Here is an 18,066-nt window from a genome sequence, read left to right as displayed (position 1 = left end):
TCACATTGTATGACATTTTGCTGTTGAGTCTCAATTTCAGAAATTTTTTGCTGGATTTTCTGTTTGGAACTAGAAGCACGTTCTGCAGTGTTATGGCTATTTATAGTTTGGGATGAAGCAGCACTAAAAGCATTAGAGGCAATCAGAGAGATCTGCTAGAACTGGGCTCAAGGGAAACCAGTTCAGGAGGTTCTTTCTGCAACAGGCAGCTGACCTGTGAGTTGCTCAATCAGAAGATGAGGATGCAAACTTTGGAAGGGTCTTAGATAGACTAGATAAGCAGAGAGATGGACTGGCTATTACCAACCACACAAACATATCAGGTTCTGGAAACTCTCAGAGCTGGCTGGCCACTGTAGCTGGAAGGGTTCTGAGGGAGATCTTCAGGACACAGTCATCACATCTGCTTGTCCTGCTTTTCCCTAAGTGTTGGCTTATGGCTTTTTCCACGTGGGGGAATACAAGCAGCTGTTGCTGTGCATCAGTCGAGATTCTTTATCATCAGTTGGGCTTCTTCATCAGCAGAGGAGATGAGGAAGGGCCATATAAGGAGTGGCTGAGGTCACTTGGCTTTTTTATCCTGGAGGAGACTGAGGGGACACCTCACAGCAGTTCAGGTCTTCCTCGGGAGGGGAAGCAGAAGGGCAGACACTGATCTCTTCTCTCAGGTGCCCAGTGACAGGACCTGAGGGAATGGCCTGAAGTTGTGTCTGGGGAGGTTTCGGTTGGATTTTGGGATAAAGTTCTTCCCCCAGAGGGTGGCTGGCTACTGGAACAGGCTCCTCAGGGAAGCACCAAGCCTGACAGAGTTCAAGAAGCATTTCAACAATGCTCTCAGGCACATGGAGGGATTTTGGGTTGAGTTGTACAGGGCCAAGAGCTGCACTCGATGATCCCTGAGGGTCCCTTTCAACGCATTCCATAATTCTCACGCTAGCACACCACAACCTATCCGAGCACAGCACAGGTGTGAAACCCTCCAGCGAAGACACATCCAGGGCGTTCCTCCTCCATCGAGTTCCCTCGCCTTCCGGGAGTGAAACAAAAGCCTGGAAAGAAGAGAGGCTGTGCAGCGAAGCCCCTGGGCCGAGCGCAGCCCGCCCGGCCGGCCGCGGGCTCCCCTGACGCGTCCGTCGTCACTCGGCCCTGCCCCGGCGGGACGGCCCCGCCCCGGCTGAGGCGCCGCCGCCGCCCGGTGTCCGCGGGGCGGCATGAGGAGAGCCGGGGGCGGCTGCCGGGGCCGCCATGTCGCTGCTGTGCGTGCGAGGTGAGCGGGGCGGCGGCGGCGGAGCGGGGGGACACGCCTGGGCAGGGTTTGGCTTTGTGCTGGGTGAAGTGGGTTTCAGCCTCTCCGGAGCGGGGACGGGCGTGCCGGTGCCTCCCGGCTGAGCCGCGGGCGGCCGCGGCCCGGGCCGCCACCTGCACCCCTGGGCGGGAGGTGCCGCATGGCGAGGGAGCAGGTGCGGGTCCAGGAGGAGGTCCGGAGCCCCGGGAGCCGTGAGGAGCCGTGGCTGACTTTTGGGAGTTGGCTCGGACACGAGTTGAATCGCCCAGTGAACGGCGCGGGCAGGAAGCAGGCTGGCTGTCACTCCGTATACTCGCCTTAGAGCGTGCATTGTTATTTCACATACATTCCTAATTACCTCCTCATCCTGCTATTCAGCCTCGTCCCCTCGCTGAACAGGTTGCGGGAAGCCGGTACTTTCTCTGCGGAGTGGATTATAGTGCTGTCTCCTGTTTCCCATTTCTTGCTGCCTTGTGCTAAAAAATAATGATAAAGAAATCCCTGAGGGAAACCATCTGCCAGGGCTCACGCTACCGGGACGTGTCTGCCTGCACTGAATGCCGTGGTCACAGGGCGTCCCCGAGCGCAGCCGTGCCCTGCGGCTTAAAAGTGTAGTTTTAATGTTCTCAGCTCCTTTGCCAGGAATGATAAAATAACTGGCGCTGCTGGCAGTTCGGCTCTTCTTTCACACACACCGGTTTATTGACAACTCCTTATCCAGCTGTTCGTCACCCTTTTGAGTCAAGGTCCCCGTTTCGGTGATGGTGTGAGGTGCCCCACAGAGCATCTTGAGAGGTGTTATTTTGGGGAGAGCGCCGATTTTGGGGAGTGTTTCTGAATTAAGTTTTAGCCCTTTTATTAAACACACGTTGTGTTTAAGGGCGTAGGAGAAGTGTACAGAAGTGTACAAGTGCAAAGTTTCTCTTAAATGTGCTTTTCGTACACTTCTGTGTAAACTGTGAAGTGCGGGCTTGTCTAGCCCATTTTGAAGGTTTTGCCAAAGTCTCTTCATTGAAGCAGAGTCTTATTAGCCAAAAGATGCTTATATGTGTTACAGGTGGTTTTTTTTTTCTTTTTGGTGGTTCATCCTCTGGATATTTTCATAGTGTCCTTTAATGAAATATGCGTTTCATACCACTTGAAGCTGATTGTCTTAATGTGTTTTACACACCGTTCAGGAGAAATAGTAAAAGAATGTGATTGAGTTGCTGAAAGTGTCTTCTCTTTCCAAGGTGTTTATTCTTGATCTGTAGAGTTTTTGGGACAAAAGCATTTCAGGAGCCTGGAATGAATGTGCTCTTGTGTTTGATATATTCTTTGGTTGTGTGAAGAGCTAAAGAAGAAACTTGGGGTGGCTGGTGACTGTGTGTGAAGAATTACTGTGAAAAATATATCTTCCATTTCCATCTGCTGTGTGAAGACAGTAGAAGACACCAGCATTAAATAGATTTAATTTAAAGAGATGATACTGAGCAACTTTATTATAAGATTGCAGAATGTAGTCAATTTACTAAACGTCAAAAACCATGTTTTCTGAAATAGGGATGACTGAAAGGATGAGTTGATGAGATCTCACAAGTTGCAGCCATCTAACATGATATGGAAGTATGTTGAGGCAGAGCAGTCTGAAAAACAAAACAGATACCAGGAGCTGAGATAAAAGAATCAGGGCAAGGAGGAGGTAGCTTTATCAAGTATCACTTTTTTAAAAAAGCCAAAAAAATTTCACTTTTCTTTATTCTTTTGCCTTTTCACTGAATTGAACTAAAGTTGTTGAGACAGCAGTGAGCTGTTAGTAAGAAACAGTAAGGGGTTTTTCCTGTTCAAAATGGTACACATATGAGACTACATAGGAGTGTGGGGCTGGATGGTGTAGAGCTGACACTAACAAAGAAAGACAACAAAAGCCTCCATGGAATGAATGTAAGTGATTGGGACACTGTTAATAGCATCTGGATTGCAGTTTCACATCTAAAGGAAAATGTGGAAAAAGCCCTAAGTGTCAGCGTCACAAGAAGCCTATCAGTTAGAAGGATAGTGTTTTGATTTATTGATTTATTTCTCACCCCCCTTGAATTACGCACATTAATAGTATTTTAATGAATCGCTAATCTAAAACAGTGCTCAGTGTTTGTGACCAAACATGCCTGAGTGCTGCTTTTGTTCTTGAAAGACCAGCTAGCATACATGGCTCCTTGATGTCGTGTTGAGTGCTACATTTCTTTTACCTTCTTAGAGAACAAATAATTTTGTGTGTGTGATTTTGTTTTTCTTTTCCCTCCACTTTGTTTATTTGTTTTGATTTCTTGTTTGTTTTATTTATTTTTGCTATGTGGGATTTTTTGTTTGTTTCTTTGGTGTATTTTGTTTTTTTTGTTTTGTTTTTTCCAGAATCATTGAGCTGTATCTGCCATAGAAATAGGAAGCACCTGACAGAAAATCTAAGCTAAGAGGAATTGTGAGTCTGAGCTTGTCTGCAACTGTTCAGGGGATGTGTGAAATAAGCCAGTGGTAATGGGCTGTTGTAGGAGTAAATTAAGGGATTCTTTTGAAGCAGGAAAATATGCACTGAGTGTAAGTGAAATGAAGGAGAAAAGAAATCCTGAATATTACATGATTGAGGCTTTTAGGAGACTTCTTCGTGTTTTGATTCCACTGCTTAAGTGCAAGAGAGGTTGCATACACTCCTGTTCAGAGCAGCTGTGTCTGGATTATGTCTGATAATCTTCTCTTGGCATAGTTTGCTTTATTAGTTTGCATTTAGTGTTGTATTTGTGAAAATAGCACATATTAAATAAAACTAATCCCAGGGAAGCAGTCTAGTTTTTCACATCAGTCTTGCATTGTTAACTTTCTTGGCTTTCTCTTGTAACTGTTGATTCTACCTCACATCTCAACTAGGTAAAATTTCTTTTTCTGATCTTTCCTGTCTCCCCACTTGGAGATGGGAATAACTGCTGTCTCAGCACAGCTTGCAGGGCACATAGCATCCTGCTGAGGCTGGATCACCCGGTCACTGGCTCTGTTTGTCATTGTCCTGACACATCCTTCATGCCCTTTCACTTGCTCACTTTTATTGCATCCTACTTTGTCCCCAGGCCGTGCTGTCTCAAGACTGATGGTTCTCTTCTAGTTTTTTTCTCCTCTCCACTTCAGAGCAGCTTAAGCTGTATCCTCACTGTCACTGTATTCCAAACTGCTTCACCTACCTGGTCCAGCTGATAATTATAATGCCAAGGATTTTGGCAGTGGGGTTCTTCTGTCATCCCTGTGCACAGTACCTGCCCTCGTCCCATGAAGGCATAGTGCTTTTGTGTAATGTGCTTTTATCTTGGGGCCTGATCCACAGTATCTGTGTGAGAGAGATTTGGGAGATTTGTGAGTATTTGTGTGAGAGTTACCTAGGAGAATGACTTGGGTGAGCTCTTGCGCACTAGAATTTCAAGTTGGCTGCTGTGTGGAATGACACTGTCTGGAGGTTAGGAATTACATTTTTTGTGTGCCGAATGTTTATCTTGTGGCTGCTCTGAAGAATTAGAAGAGCTTGTGACATTTTTGTCAAAACAGCTGGAGTGTTGGAATACCACTGAGAGAACTTAACTGTCTATCCCTGTATTGCCAGCAAAATTTGAGTTCCAGTATACTGAATTGGACTGACATCCAAGGGAAAGAAGCAAAGAAGGAAGATGGAAATAGATGCTAAATATAACAGATATAAAAACGTGCTCAATCATGTAGTGTACTTAGAAATAACTGTACGTTGAAGTGGTCAAGTGTCAGTAACTTCTCTTTAAAGGATTTTTTCTCACCTTGAGGTAATGGCCTCAACTTACCCTGTAAGACTGAATGCAGTGCCTCCAGCTTTCTGTTGTGACACTATTCTGAAATGGTTGTAGAATTGAAAAAAAAACAACCCTGCCCATCTTTTTGTAGGTCAAAATGATGACGAAGAGAATTGGACATTAAAAGTAGTAGAAGAAATGCAAGGTTGTAACAGTAGAATATTAAAATAACATAATGAATTATTTAGAATTTGCTGCGTGACTATTATGAACTGTATTTCTCTAGTTGTCCTTTGTCAGGAAGCTACCAGTGTAGGTAGTGTTGGAACAAAATAAAGTGTGTTAGAAATTTGGGTAATACGGCTAAGATAAAAGTCTTCTCTACTAAAAGAGCATTTTTGTGTTGAGAGCTAAGTTTGAGATTTATAAAGCTGTAATTAGAGAGAAGTTTTAAGTTCTCTAGCTTATTCAGTAAAACCTGCAAACTATATTTGGCTTTTGATGCATGGGTGATGATTTGATTTCCTGTTTAAAATCCTCACTCTTTCAGCTTTGGGCACTGTTACTACAAGTTTCAGTTTCACAAACAGTGTGGAATCTACTTTTAGGTATTGAGGGGACTATGAACTACTTGAAACCTTTGTATATTTCTCAGTGGGATGAAGGAAAGGTACAGAGATGCTTCCTGAATTTGAATAGTGTCTGCTTCCTTCTTGCTTTCATGGTGTACTCTGGGTTACTCTTTCAGTCTGGTATTTGTCAGGCCTAACTTGCTAAAGTTGTTATTAGCACACTCTTTTAATATTCAGTAAAGTGCTTAATTTAATCTAAATGCTGAAAGAACCTAATTTTAAACTCTTAACAGTCCAAGATCTGGTTGCAGCTTACACAGCAGCATTGAAGGTCCAAGCAAATTAAACGGCTTTTTTAAATCTAGGGCCTTATTTGAAATACTTAACTTGAATGCATGTGAAATGTGTATGTCTGATGGCAAATCAAATTTCCTTTGATATTTCTTCCTGCATATTTTGTTGGGGCCTTGTGGTAAATTTTACTGTGTGTTTTGAAAAATGCTTTAATCACTCAGTAAAAGCTGTTCTTTCTGCTCTTCCAAGAGATCTTGAACTGGAGGGATGTGTGTAATAACTCTTTGTCTGTTGCTTTTTCATTCTGATAATTCCCTGTGTGGTCTTGCAAACAGATTTGGAGCTGCTCTGAAAGTATGTGTAGGGTCTTCACTAACTCTACCTCTTTCTTACATTACAGCTTACTGATTATTACCTGACATTTTCTTGGTATGGAAGCGTATGTAAGCAGCTTGCCGTTCTTGCGTTTTGTTTGACAGAACGATTTCTGTAGTTAGAAGTTTAAAAGGTTTTCTTTAGCACTTGAATTTACCGCCTTTACTTTCAGACCATACTTCTAAAGTTTGTATAGTAGTGAAAATTGTATTTAATATAGTTATGTTGACCTCATCATTATTAAATAGAGAACTAAAATTTGCTTTACTCGTTTCGTTGGTGTGTGCTTATCTGTGCCTGCTTTAGCCATGTTTGCCAAGAGCTTTCCTTGTATACTGCCACCTGTAAAATTTGGCAGATGCTTTCTGTGCTATGGATTCTTATTTCTTAGGTATCTCCCGGGCATTTGGATCAGCTCTCTTTGCATTTAGCAGAATTTCAGATGGATTTTCTTTTCTCTTAGGCCCTCCTTATATCTGACCAGGCTGGTGTGCATAATTCTGCTTTTATTATTTGTCTTTTGACTGGCTTCTGTGTCCTGCTTGGTTTTGTGTAAATGACAAATGCCCGGTTCAGAAGGAGTGAAATACGGCAGGCATTTGGAATGGGAAACACCACTGGTCATGGCCAGCCTCTCATCTATTACTGTTTCTCTGGATACCCTCCATACTATGTCATTTTACACTTTATTGAGATACTGTTCTATCCTACCTAAGTTGTGTGTCTCCGTGTACATTTTGGATCAGGCTTTCCAAGGCAGTGCTGAATAGTAGGCATCTTTTTTTTTAACCTTAACTCCTGAGACATTTCAGACATTTGTCTGGAGTGCTTAGTGATCTGTAGGTTCCTGGCTTCCTACAGGTGTGCTCTGAGTGTCATACTCTGCTCTTCTTGGAGCCTGTTTTCTAATCTTTCTGGATGCATTTAAACCAAAGGTCGCTGGGCTACTTCAGTGACATGCGATTTGCAGTTTTCTAGACCTTCCAATTTTTGTCGCTTGCACATTGAATATTTAAAATTATTTTCACTTGCCATGAGCTGTCACAGGTAATTGCTTCTTCCTCAGCATGGGGCAAATGTTTATGGAATGCTTAATACTTTTTTGCCACTAGTTAAATCAGCTGATGAGTTGGGAGGGCAATATCCTTGTTCATGTTTTGTCTCTATTTAGATTTTTTGTTAAGTTTATAACTCTCTTGCTTTTCCCTGCATTTAACTTCCTACATCTTGGGCCACAAAGCCTGTGTCAATACAGTTTATTTCTTGTATTTTACCATGGTTTGTATCTCTTTGAGGTGGAATGGAATTCAGCTGTCCTTCTTTCTTGAGGAGTAGTGGCTTTTTGGTCCCCTGGAAAACACCTAATGAAGATTCCTAAATCTGATTATGACAGTTTTGGTTCATATTTATTCTTCTCAGTCTGTTGGTAGTAATTACTCTCAACTTCATGAAATTAACTCCCTCTGAAATGTCCCTCGTGTATTGCTAGGGATTGTTTTTTGATAGTGCATGTTGTATTTGATTTGATCACAGCTACTGCAGGTATCTATTAAATAATTGTTTTATAGAAGAAAATTGGAGTAGTGATATGAAACAGTTACTCTGCTGCTTAACAGTTGTTGAGTTGGAATGCTATTTGCAAGTTTTGAAAGAACTGAAGAAGTACTGGCAGGCATATAAGCTCTTCAGCATTTCTCTGTTTAACTGTCTGTATATGAGTAATGTTGTCTTCTCTGATGGGCAGATTTCAGTTAAATACATGATAAAATACGTTATGTGCATCTATATGTCTATTTCGGCTGAGAAGAAAGCTTCAAGTCTAATCCAGATTAAAAAAAAAGTTAAACTGAGAAATCTCTGTTTGATAATTTCATGAAAAGATGCAAATGTGATTTACTTGGTGCATTGTAAACAGCTGAGACATCTAACTCTTTCACCAGGCTTTCGAAACAGATTTCTTACTGTCTTTTTAAGTTATTTTCCCTATTATGAACTTTGAATAATTGAATTATTACACTTCTAAAATGTTGAGTACCTACAAATCTTAGCAGCCTTTCCCTTCTTGTGTAGTGTGGAATGCAAGAGACCAGCTGTGCCTGGAGGATCAAGTCAGATGATGAGAAGTCCTCAGCTGAGGAATTATTTTGACTGATGTTGGTTGAACTTACTAAGCACCATATTATTATGGCCTGGTTTCATGTCCTGCTGTTGTGGAAAGTGGGAAGGAATCAGAGCACAGTAGTGGCAGGTATGCTGCCTCTCTGGTAGCTAGATGTGGGCATCCTAAAAATGAAAGGGAATGCTGCCACTAATGGTTGTGACTTAGTTTATGATCCCTCTGGCATACTGCTCTCGAATTCATGTGCATCCTTTTGTCAGACAAGTTGGGGTGGGATTTGTACAGAACTGTATGGGAAGCGGGTCCATGCCTTGAACCTGGAAGCATGTGCTGAGAGAGGTTCAGTTAATGGAAACCCTGTGCTGAGAGAAAGTTAAACGGGGGCAGGGTCAGGTATGAGTAAATGATGCCTGCTTTGTTTGCAGGATTTACTTTTGCTGGCCACACTGAAATTTATAAAAATCTTAAAATTGCTGGACAGGATGCATGTGGTAGGAAATGTATTAAAGGAATTAAAAATCCTGATTTTGTTGCCTTTTGTATTGCCTGCATCTGCGCAGTGGGAACATTAAAAAACAAAGTACTTCAACAGCTTTGTGCTGACCTCAGTTTCTTGATGCTTTTCCTTGCAGTTGAACATACTGTATAAATGGAAAGTGAATTGGACTGGGATATCTTGTCTAATGAAGGATAAGAGGAGGTGTCTTGTTCGAGATAATCTCTAGCCTAAAACTGTTGGCGAGTTTGAAAAGAAATTTGGCTTCAAGCCTTGACCGTGTCCCTTTAAGGAATACTGGTTTTAACCTTATTACTTAAAGCTCTTGTGACTTAACTCTCTTAAATCTTTACAACCTAAATGCTCCGCTAAACAGACTCAAACATTTCCACCTTGGAGTCCTAATTATGATGTATAAAATAGCTGAAGAATTACGCTTCTGAATATTGGCACGCTTTTATTTTCTCTGCTTAGGCCAATGTAGAAATACTCAGCTTAAAAACATCATTAAAAAAATGAAATTAACGTGCTTTGTCCCTTCACTTTTGGGTTGTTACTCTGTTCAGACAAAATCTGCACTGTATAACCAACCTGCTGTTGTCTTTGTTGGCATCTGCTGAAAGGATTGTGAATCTGGAACTAAGTGTTCCAGAAGTGAAGGCCCATGAAGGCCTTCACTTTTCTGAGCTGTTGTGGCAGCACAATGCTGCAGTCCATGTGCCAGGAATTCAGGTGTGCTTGGATAAGGCAAAGGGAACTGTGACGGGACTGCATCACCTGGAACCTGTTCTGAAGGATATGTAGGGATTTTGTCCAGCTTTGTTACTAAACTGTGTTTTCCCCAATCCTTAAGTCTGGAAGGGCAAGGAGTACAACTTCCGTAATTTCTTCTTCAGCCTAAGGAGAAGCACACCAATTTTGACTGTTCTGATGCTAAAGTTAGTAAACCACTTCAGCATAAAAAGCAGAAATTCATTACATATGATAATCAGCATAAAGCTGATGAATATGTAAATACTGAATTTCTAGACAAAAACCTATTAGAGAAGTTTTCCTTTTCTAAAGACTTGTATAAATTCCGGAACAGTTTTCAGAAAATGTACAGGGACTTCATATTTTCAGTACCTGTGATTATTTGCTTGCAGTTAGCACACAGTGTTCTGTTCCAGCAACCTCAGTCCTTTGAAAACAAAGTCCTTGTAGAGTGTTATGGCTGCAGTTGTGCACTGGAGAGCTACAAACCCTTGTTGTGGAAAACTTCAGTAATTGTTTCTTCCTATAGGGCCAGAGTACCAGATACATGGTGCCAAGGTAGTTTGTCAGCTTTGTGTGAGGAAGGAATTTGACTGCTGAGTAAACTATTACACACATTGTAGAAAATTATTGTTCCTCCTTTGTTCCCCTTCTAGATTTCGTGCATTATTCTTCGTCGTAGGATTTCTTTAAAGGAAAGCATGTGATGTTCTTCAGGAGACTCTTTGGCCTCTTCACGCTTCATGTGACTCGTCTTTGAGAGTCAGAGAAGTCATAAATTACTAGAAAGCTGAGATTGCCTTTGTTTTTGGATTTGGGATTTCTAACCTTACCAAAATCATAATGCCATTTCATAGATTAAAAAAATAATGGTTTTAAATTAAATTCTCAATATTTTGTGGTTCAGACATCCCTCAACCTTGAGCTCCTGATCTGAACCTAAGCTTGCAGTGTGTGACTTGAATTTGGTATGCGAAATGGATATGAATTGGTAGGGAGGGAAAAATGGACATGAGACAGGAGTTTTATCTCAGCCTTTCCTACCTGGTATAACTTGCTGCATGTGCAGAATTTTATTAGATTATGACTATCAAATTAAGTAAGTGGAGTCTGTGTATGCTCCATTTTAGTAGGAGATTTTTTGAGGAGATTAACTGCTTAGAAACTCCATAGTTATAAGGCTAGAATGGATTGTTGTAATCATCTAACATGACCCTCTGTAGTACATGATATTTTTAAAATATAGCAGCCTAGAGTCTAACAGAAAAAGATCAGATTCTGTGCTACAATTGATGAAGAATTTTTCTATGGTTCTTGGCATCTATATGTTGATTATAATATGTCATGAATTTCTGCTTTTTATACTGAAGTGGTTTACTAGCTTCAGCGTCAGAACAGCAGAATCTGGTGTGCCTTTCCTTAGGTTGGAGAAGCTATTATGAAAGTTGTACTCCTTGCCCTTCTGGTACTTAAGGATTGGAAAAAACAGAGTTTGATAATTTTTGTTACTTAAGTAGAGGCAAGTGGATATTATATTATGAGTAATCTCACTATAATGACAAGTATTTGCACATTTTTCCACGGTTAAAAAGAGATCAGGACGTGCCATGATCTATTAGATCTCAGTGTTAAGTCAGGATATTGTTACACTTTTTCTCGGTGGGAGGAGTGTGGTTTAACAGAGCTTGACCAACAGACCTTTTACTTCCATTGTAAACTTGAGTTTGAAGTTACTGTTCTGTGTAAACTTGACACTTTAATCAAAGATGTAGAAACGTGTTCAGGCTGTGTTGGAGGAGAGTAGCACGTGACAAAAATTTGAATATATATGAGTTAAGCCTGTGAACTTGCCCTTGGGAGCCTACATTGTATATTTCTTTTTCCTCATAGAATGTCAGGGGAGAGCTGGTGCTGCAGTTGAAATTGGGGGTTACCCAATCCTGAAAGACAAGTTCCACAGTTATATGAAGTAAACAGTGTAAAACGTTTGAACTAGTAGTGTTGAGTTAGTTTTCCTAGAGGGTGCAAACACATTTGTGTTAAAAAGCAAAATGGGAAGCTTGTGACTAAAGTGGTGGGAAGGGGGCTGTTAAGTTTAGGACTCAGAACTAGCCCCCAAGAGGTGAGCAGGAGTCACGAGGAGTGGGGGTTGTGAGGGAAACAGAGATGTTGGAAGGGCTGTCCTTCTCTAGAAAGAGAGGAATAGAGGTGACTGGGAAAATTCCACTGTGGTTTGGTGATGCAAAATTGTAAAGCAGCATTAGTGTGGATAAAAGAGAACCAGCTGGGCTGAAATTGCTTTGGGAAGAGCTGATAAGAGATTTTGTTGTGATAGCACAAGAGATCTACTGCACGTAGTCCAGGATTTAAATGTGGGTAAAAATCTCGTAATGTGGTTAGAGCAAAGTATTTCTGGGCATTCTCACTGTGAAAGACTGACTCCCCACACCAGAGAATATATGCTGTTGGTCATGGCTGGGGTACAGGGAGCTGTGCTGTCTGACAGTCTCACTATCAGACAATGACTAAAGCCATAAAATTGATGGAGTGGACTGTAGATGTGACTTTGAGAGGCACAGAAGATGCTTCAGGAAAGTTGGACATGGAAGTGAACTTGGTTTGAATAATCACAACTGAAGCTAAGTTAAGGTAAACAGATGAACGTGTAGGTTAGCAATTGCCAAGCCTCCAGGGAATCTGAAGAAGCTTTTTGGTGAAGCGAGGAGGCTGGATATGGAGGAGGGCATGAAATTCAGGGAAGCTACAGAGGTAAATATTAGCATCTCAAATAACAGAAAAGGCTCCACCTATGAAATTACCCCAGAGCTGATGATTCACCTGTTCATTACGTCAGGATATGCTGAGCAAACAGAGAACCTCTGAGAGGTGTGGGCAAAAAAAACCCAGTTCATAAAGGAAGGTTATGTTGAAGATCAGGAAGTCCAAGGCTAAGACAGGGGCTTCCACCTCAGCAGACAAGGTGGCATCTTGTAAATGGTAATAAAACAGGTAACAGAAGGTGCTTTGGTCACACAAAAAGAGGAAACAGCCAGCCTCCACAGGGGGAGGAATCAAACTTCTGTGCATGGAGCCTGGGAGCTGTGTAAAGGTGGGCTCAGTATGGTCCCTGGACTATAGGAATTGTTTCTTATGAAACTGAAAATCATGCACAAGGGTGGGAGGAAAAATTTTAATGTCATTCATTTGAGTCTGATAGTCTGTACTCCAGAGAGCTGAAACATGCAACACTTAAAATCTGAACTCTGCCAGAGAAGTTTTAACTACAGCTGCAAACAAGTCGTGACATTGCCTAACTGGAGAGGAATAGACATGGTTTCTGTGGATAGGAAGGAAGATGAAGGAGATGAGTGATAAATGTGGGTAAATATGGATCTTGACTTCAAAAGCAGGCAAGACTGTGACAACATAGAAAGTTTAAAATAAACTGTTCAGAGAGAATAATAAAAATTTTATAGACAGGTGGAAACAATGTGGAAGGGTATTGTATGAAATGTGACACGGGTTTGCAAGAGGAAGATTGTTCTGGGCCAGCTTTTTGTTTCTAGGTCAAAGCATGCATCTATTTGTACTTCTGTAGTATCTCACAAATCCTATAGCAGACTTCTTTTTAAAGAAAATTGGAATGGCAAAAGACCTGTAAAGACTATAAGGAGCTGGCTGTAGCAGAAGCTAGTAATGTTACTAAGACTAGTGGGAGAAGCAAATAGATGTCTTCCACTTGTGTCATGGCAAGAAAGAATACAAATGTGTGTGTCAAAGCTGTTCTTAAGAAAAGTCCTGAATATATAGTAAATTTTGAAGCAAATAAATATAATGCGGGAAGGACTCAGTGACCCCTGAGGAGAATGAGAATGAAAATAAGTTGATATTCTATAAAAAAACTGTACACTTAGAGGCAAATGACAAGCATTGCTGAGAAATATGAAACTTAGTGAAAAGAGAGATGTTGAGGAGTCCTTGTGTCTCTGCACCATGCTTGTAAACAGAAGCTGATGGGATCTGTGACTTGTGTCCATTAAAACATCAAGAAATTAAACGTGGAGTGAGGAAAAACATGGAGAGGGGGAATAGTGTTGACATAAGATACAGAAGGTATGTGCATGCCATTAATTAAAGTTTTGGGTGGAAGGTTGACAAGATTTTGTATGGTGTAAGTGGTCCAGGTGGTGGAAGAAGCAGCATTAGAGTTGGTGATCCCAAAGGACCCTTCCAGTCTTGTCATGCTCACTGCACTAAGCTCCTTGTGATGTTGAGTTACTGTTCTGACAACTAATTGCTGTAGACAAACTGGATATTAATGTAAAATTTTGATGTAGCATCTTCCTTATTTATAAATGTTAATAATAAGGAAAAGAACCTACGTTACTCAATTTTTACGTAAGGCTGCTTATTTTGGTTAATGGTTTTGATTCTTATTTAACCTGGTGGATTTTCACCTTATTTTTTATGGAGGTCCATATGCAAGCAAGCAGCATGGCTTTCAGGAGACCAGTCTTGGGCACACTCCCTGTTAGTGGTAAGACCTTCTTATGATTCAGTTCTTTGTGTACATGCTGTTTCAAAACAGAAGTATTGGTAGGTGAGTTCTAATGTGTTTGAGAGGCACAGCTCTTTTACATGGCAATCTGACTGTCGTATTTCTGCAATTTATGGGTGTCCTCCAGGAACCAATATTGTCTGAGAAGTTTGTAAATGTGAAGATTAAGATCAGACTGCCAAATGTATAGTTTGCCAACAGTGTTTCGTTATTAGGTCTCCTGTTCCTGCCTGGAATCTCATTATCGTTACACCATAACTCATACCCTGACAAGTTCTTTTACTCTTTCTTAATTCTCACAGTCAAATTTACTTCTGTCTCCTAGATACTAATATTTTCTCTGGTTTGTGAAGCCAAACAGGTAAATATTAAGTAACATAATAATAAGATTTTATTAATATTTTAGTTAAAAATAGTTTTCCTGCTAGATCAATCCTTCTTCATTATTTGGTGTGGAAAACACAGGTGGTGTCTTTCTGGAAGCTTCTCACTTACTGTAGCATGGCGGTATGTTTTCGCTTAAAAAAAAATATATATATAAAAATTTACTGAATCCACCACATATGTGCTGCTGCTTTATTTTTGATTTGGTGAATATGCTAAATCTCTGAAGTTGAACAGTGTTATTTGTTAGTATAATTTTTTTATCTCGGTGCCTTTCAGGACAAGCTTGTGCTCAGTCCTGCTTGACAAGTAGACGTGTTCCAGTTGGCTGGGTGCTTGCAATCCTGTAACTTAAATCGAAACTACAGAAAATAGACCAAGGCTGTGATTAGGTGGCAGTCACTACTGGTGTGGTTAGTCAGCAGCTCTTTTTCCAGGGTGCATCTTGTTTACACTAAATCTGAACAGGGAGTGTAGAAACCTGAGTCACTGGGGAGACTGTTCAGGTGACTTTGTTGACACGAGAAAAGCACACGCCATAGGACAAGCACACAAGTGGTTTTGTTCTGTCATTTCTGCTCTTTCCTCTTTGGTATCACAGTACTTGGGTCTTCTAGCTGCTGTTACCTTGGCTGTGACCAGGCTGTGTGATTTGATCTAATAACTCTGGCAAGATTCTAGTCATTTAAGTGGGCTTTACCTCTGTGTACAACCTCTGAGCAGAAGCTGCATGTGTTCTATGTCTTGGAAGAAATGATTCTGCAGAGAGGTGTATCTTTTTTCAAAATAAATACACCTACCCACTCCCTCAAATCTGAAGAAACCAATTTCTCCATTCATCTGGTTTGTGAATTACTATTAAGGGTTTTTTGTTATATGTGGAGTTTTAAAATAATTTTTATATTTGCTCTTTGTTTTTTTTTTCCCCACTGATGCTTTTATTATAAACTAGTTGAGCTGTTGCTTTGTCATCAAAGTCAGTTTACCAGCTCAGGCTGGCTCCTAGCAGACTTGATACATTATCAGTCTGTCTCTTTTCCTGCCTTCTGGTGCAAGGATATGGCTTTCATTATGCATGTTTCCTTAGTCTTTGGCAGCTGGAGGCATATGTGAATTGCAGTCTGTTTTGTGTAAAATTAAGTAGTGTGGGTTTTGTTCCCTTGATCAATTAAGGCATTTTCAGTAACTTAAAATAATATACTTCTGCCACTAGTTTAAAATAATGTATTTCTGAACCTTGCAGAATTTGAAAGAAGGGCATATTGCACCATTGAAAATTGGAAGCCTCCTTTACTGCTCTCTTCATTAGTACATATCTTACAAATTTAAAAAGTCTGTAAGATTTGTTGGATGTTTATTTTTTTTTCCGTGATGAAGCACAGATTCAGGAATAGGATGCTGTCTTTTCCAATCATAAAACAGTTAAAAGTTCAGCAGAAATCTGTAACCTATAGGGAACCCCGTAAGGCGGAGTGACCGAAGCACAGTCTAACAGAATGCATCTTCTGAGAGTCAGACACACAGTGACTCGCTCTAGTGCACTGCACCCAAGCTGCTTTTTGACTAATAATATTAAGGCTGCAGGAGAATTGGAGAGGCGTGGCAGCTTGGATTACTGTTCAGTTCACCTCTTGGTTGGGGAACCAGGTCGCCTGACAGAGCTGTCTGTGTTGCCAGCGTCAGGAGGATTAACCTCTCATAATCTCTGTGATTTGAATAAGAGATTTTGTTCCTGTCCTCACTGCTCAGTTCAAAGCAGCTGCTGAGCAGAAACTTCGGTGGATCTTCAGAAATGTGTCCGTGTTGGTCAGCCAAACAAGGAAGAAATCGATGTTGCAAGGATTTCTCCTAGCTGTGCTTTTTAGCAACTGATTTAAGTGTTTCTAGGGTAAATGTATACAGGTGGATTTAGCTGTTCTCTGGAATCAGGGAAGTTGGCTAAGTCCTCAATTTCCTTTTTGCTTGCAAGGTGTTCTGTTACACAAATAGTATTAAATCCATTTCTCCATCACCACGCTCTGCTTCCCCAGCCCCTTGGAGAGCAAACTTTGGACAAAAGCAGTATTGTAAGCACATCATAAGAAAGCTTCAGTCCGTGTTTGTTTTCCCACTTCTCAGGAAAAGTATAACTGATCCAGACCAATCAGTTAGAGGTGATGCTCACCTGCCTGTGCTAAGTCAGGCCAAAGCTAGGAGGGATTACTCAGTCAGCTAAGGTGTGTGTGTGTTTGCCCTTGAGGACTGGTGGTGGTAGTAATAAGGTACTTAGCTCTCTGCTTAGAGCCCCACAAAATTTGAAGGGTTTTATTTTGTGTATTATCGTTGTGGGGGAGGCTCTTCAGTTTTAAAAAGGCCAGACTCTGTTGTGTCAAACAGATAGAAGAGTGTCTTGCCTCGCTTTGATAGTCCCTTTCTTCTTGGTGCAGAGTGATATGGGTTTGCTTTGTGTTGTGTACTTTAAAACATCTGATACTGCTGTCAAGTGACAGCAAATATGTGTAGCAAAAACGCTAATCTATGAAATAAGGTGTCTGAAGCATGTATTCCCCCTTGCTTTTGAAGAAATAAAAAAGTGGAATTAGCATGAAATTGCTTGCACCCTTAAGCATTGATTACGTTGGTGGTGGAGGAGGTTTGGTGGTAGAACACACTGTATGAAACGACTTTCAATAATGTCACCTCTGGATCCGAAGCCTGGGGGAATATTAATTTGTAGAGTAGGTACTGCTGTATCATCATGTCATGCTCTTTTCTGGGACTTGTCTAGATGTTTGTATGGATAAGACAGGCTAATAGGCTTGTTTTGCAGCCCTCACTCTCAGGATATGGTTTCTCTTAGTATAAACTCCTGCTGAAGGTGTGGAAAGAGCCTCTTGGTCTGCAGGGCAGAAGACATCTGGTTTGGGACCCAAGTACAAGATGTCATTGATGTCAAAGTGTTTTTTGGGAACTTTGGCATCTAATTTGAGCAGTGAGACTGTCAGACTTACTGAAGCAACTGATGTTTTGGGAGCAAAGAATTAGAAATCTGACTGGCATTGTCCTGGTGCTGGTAGGGGGAGAGGCAGTAACCAGAAGGCAAACATCCATGAGACAGCAAAAAGGGTCTCTGTGGCACTTTGCTTGTGAATATTCTTGTGTTACTTGGTTGTGGTTCTTTGTGGAGAAATGGCACTTCAGAACCTTTTCTTGCTGAGGAAAACCATCTGAAGAGAGTGGAGCATTCAAACTATCTCAGAGCTCAGGCCTTTGGCTCAGGCAAATGGCTGTTGAGGTGACAGCTAGGAGCAAAGCAAAATTTCAGGTAGATATTAATGTGTCTGTGGGAAGGTTATGAAGGAGCAAAGCACAATTCTGAATAAGCATCTGAGGATGCTGATTCTTGCCTTGCTAGAATTAACTTGTTAGTTTGCACTGAGATCGTGATTGTTGCCAGATAAGTTGAAAA

General features: G+C 41.1%; 1 protein-coding gene across 2 annotated transcripts in view; it reads left to right on the top strand.

Annotated features, from left to right (window-relative positions):
- The first annotated feature begins 1,230 nt into the window (after positions 1-1,230).
- UNC13B (unc-13 homolog B) overlaps positions 1,231-18,066 on the top strand; it is a 205,786-nt gene continuing 188,950 nt past the window's right edge. For both annotated transcript variants that reach the window (XM_014886034.2, XM_088157158.1), the window contains exon 1: positions 1,231-1,267. In XM_014886034.2, the coding sequence (XP_014741520.2) occupies positions 1,246-1,267 (22 nt within the window). In that variant the 5' untranslated portion in view covers positions 1,231-1,245. The remainder of the gene's footprint in view (positions 1,268-18,066) is intronic.

This window comes from Sturnus vulgaris, chromosome Z, assembly GCF_052056855.1.
Source record: "Sturnus vulgaris isolate bStuVul1 chromosome Z, bStuVul1.hap1, whole genome shotgun sequence".
In the NCBI taxonomy this organism is placed as follows: domain Eukaryota; kingdom Metazoa; phylum Chordata; class Aves; order Passeriformes; family Sturnidae; genus Sturnus; species Sturnus vulgaris.
The sequence above is the reverse complement of the archived record's forward strand: the minus strand, read 5'-3'. Positions and strand labels throughout refer to the sequence as shown.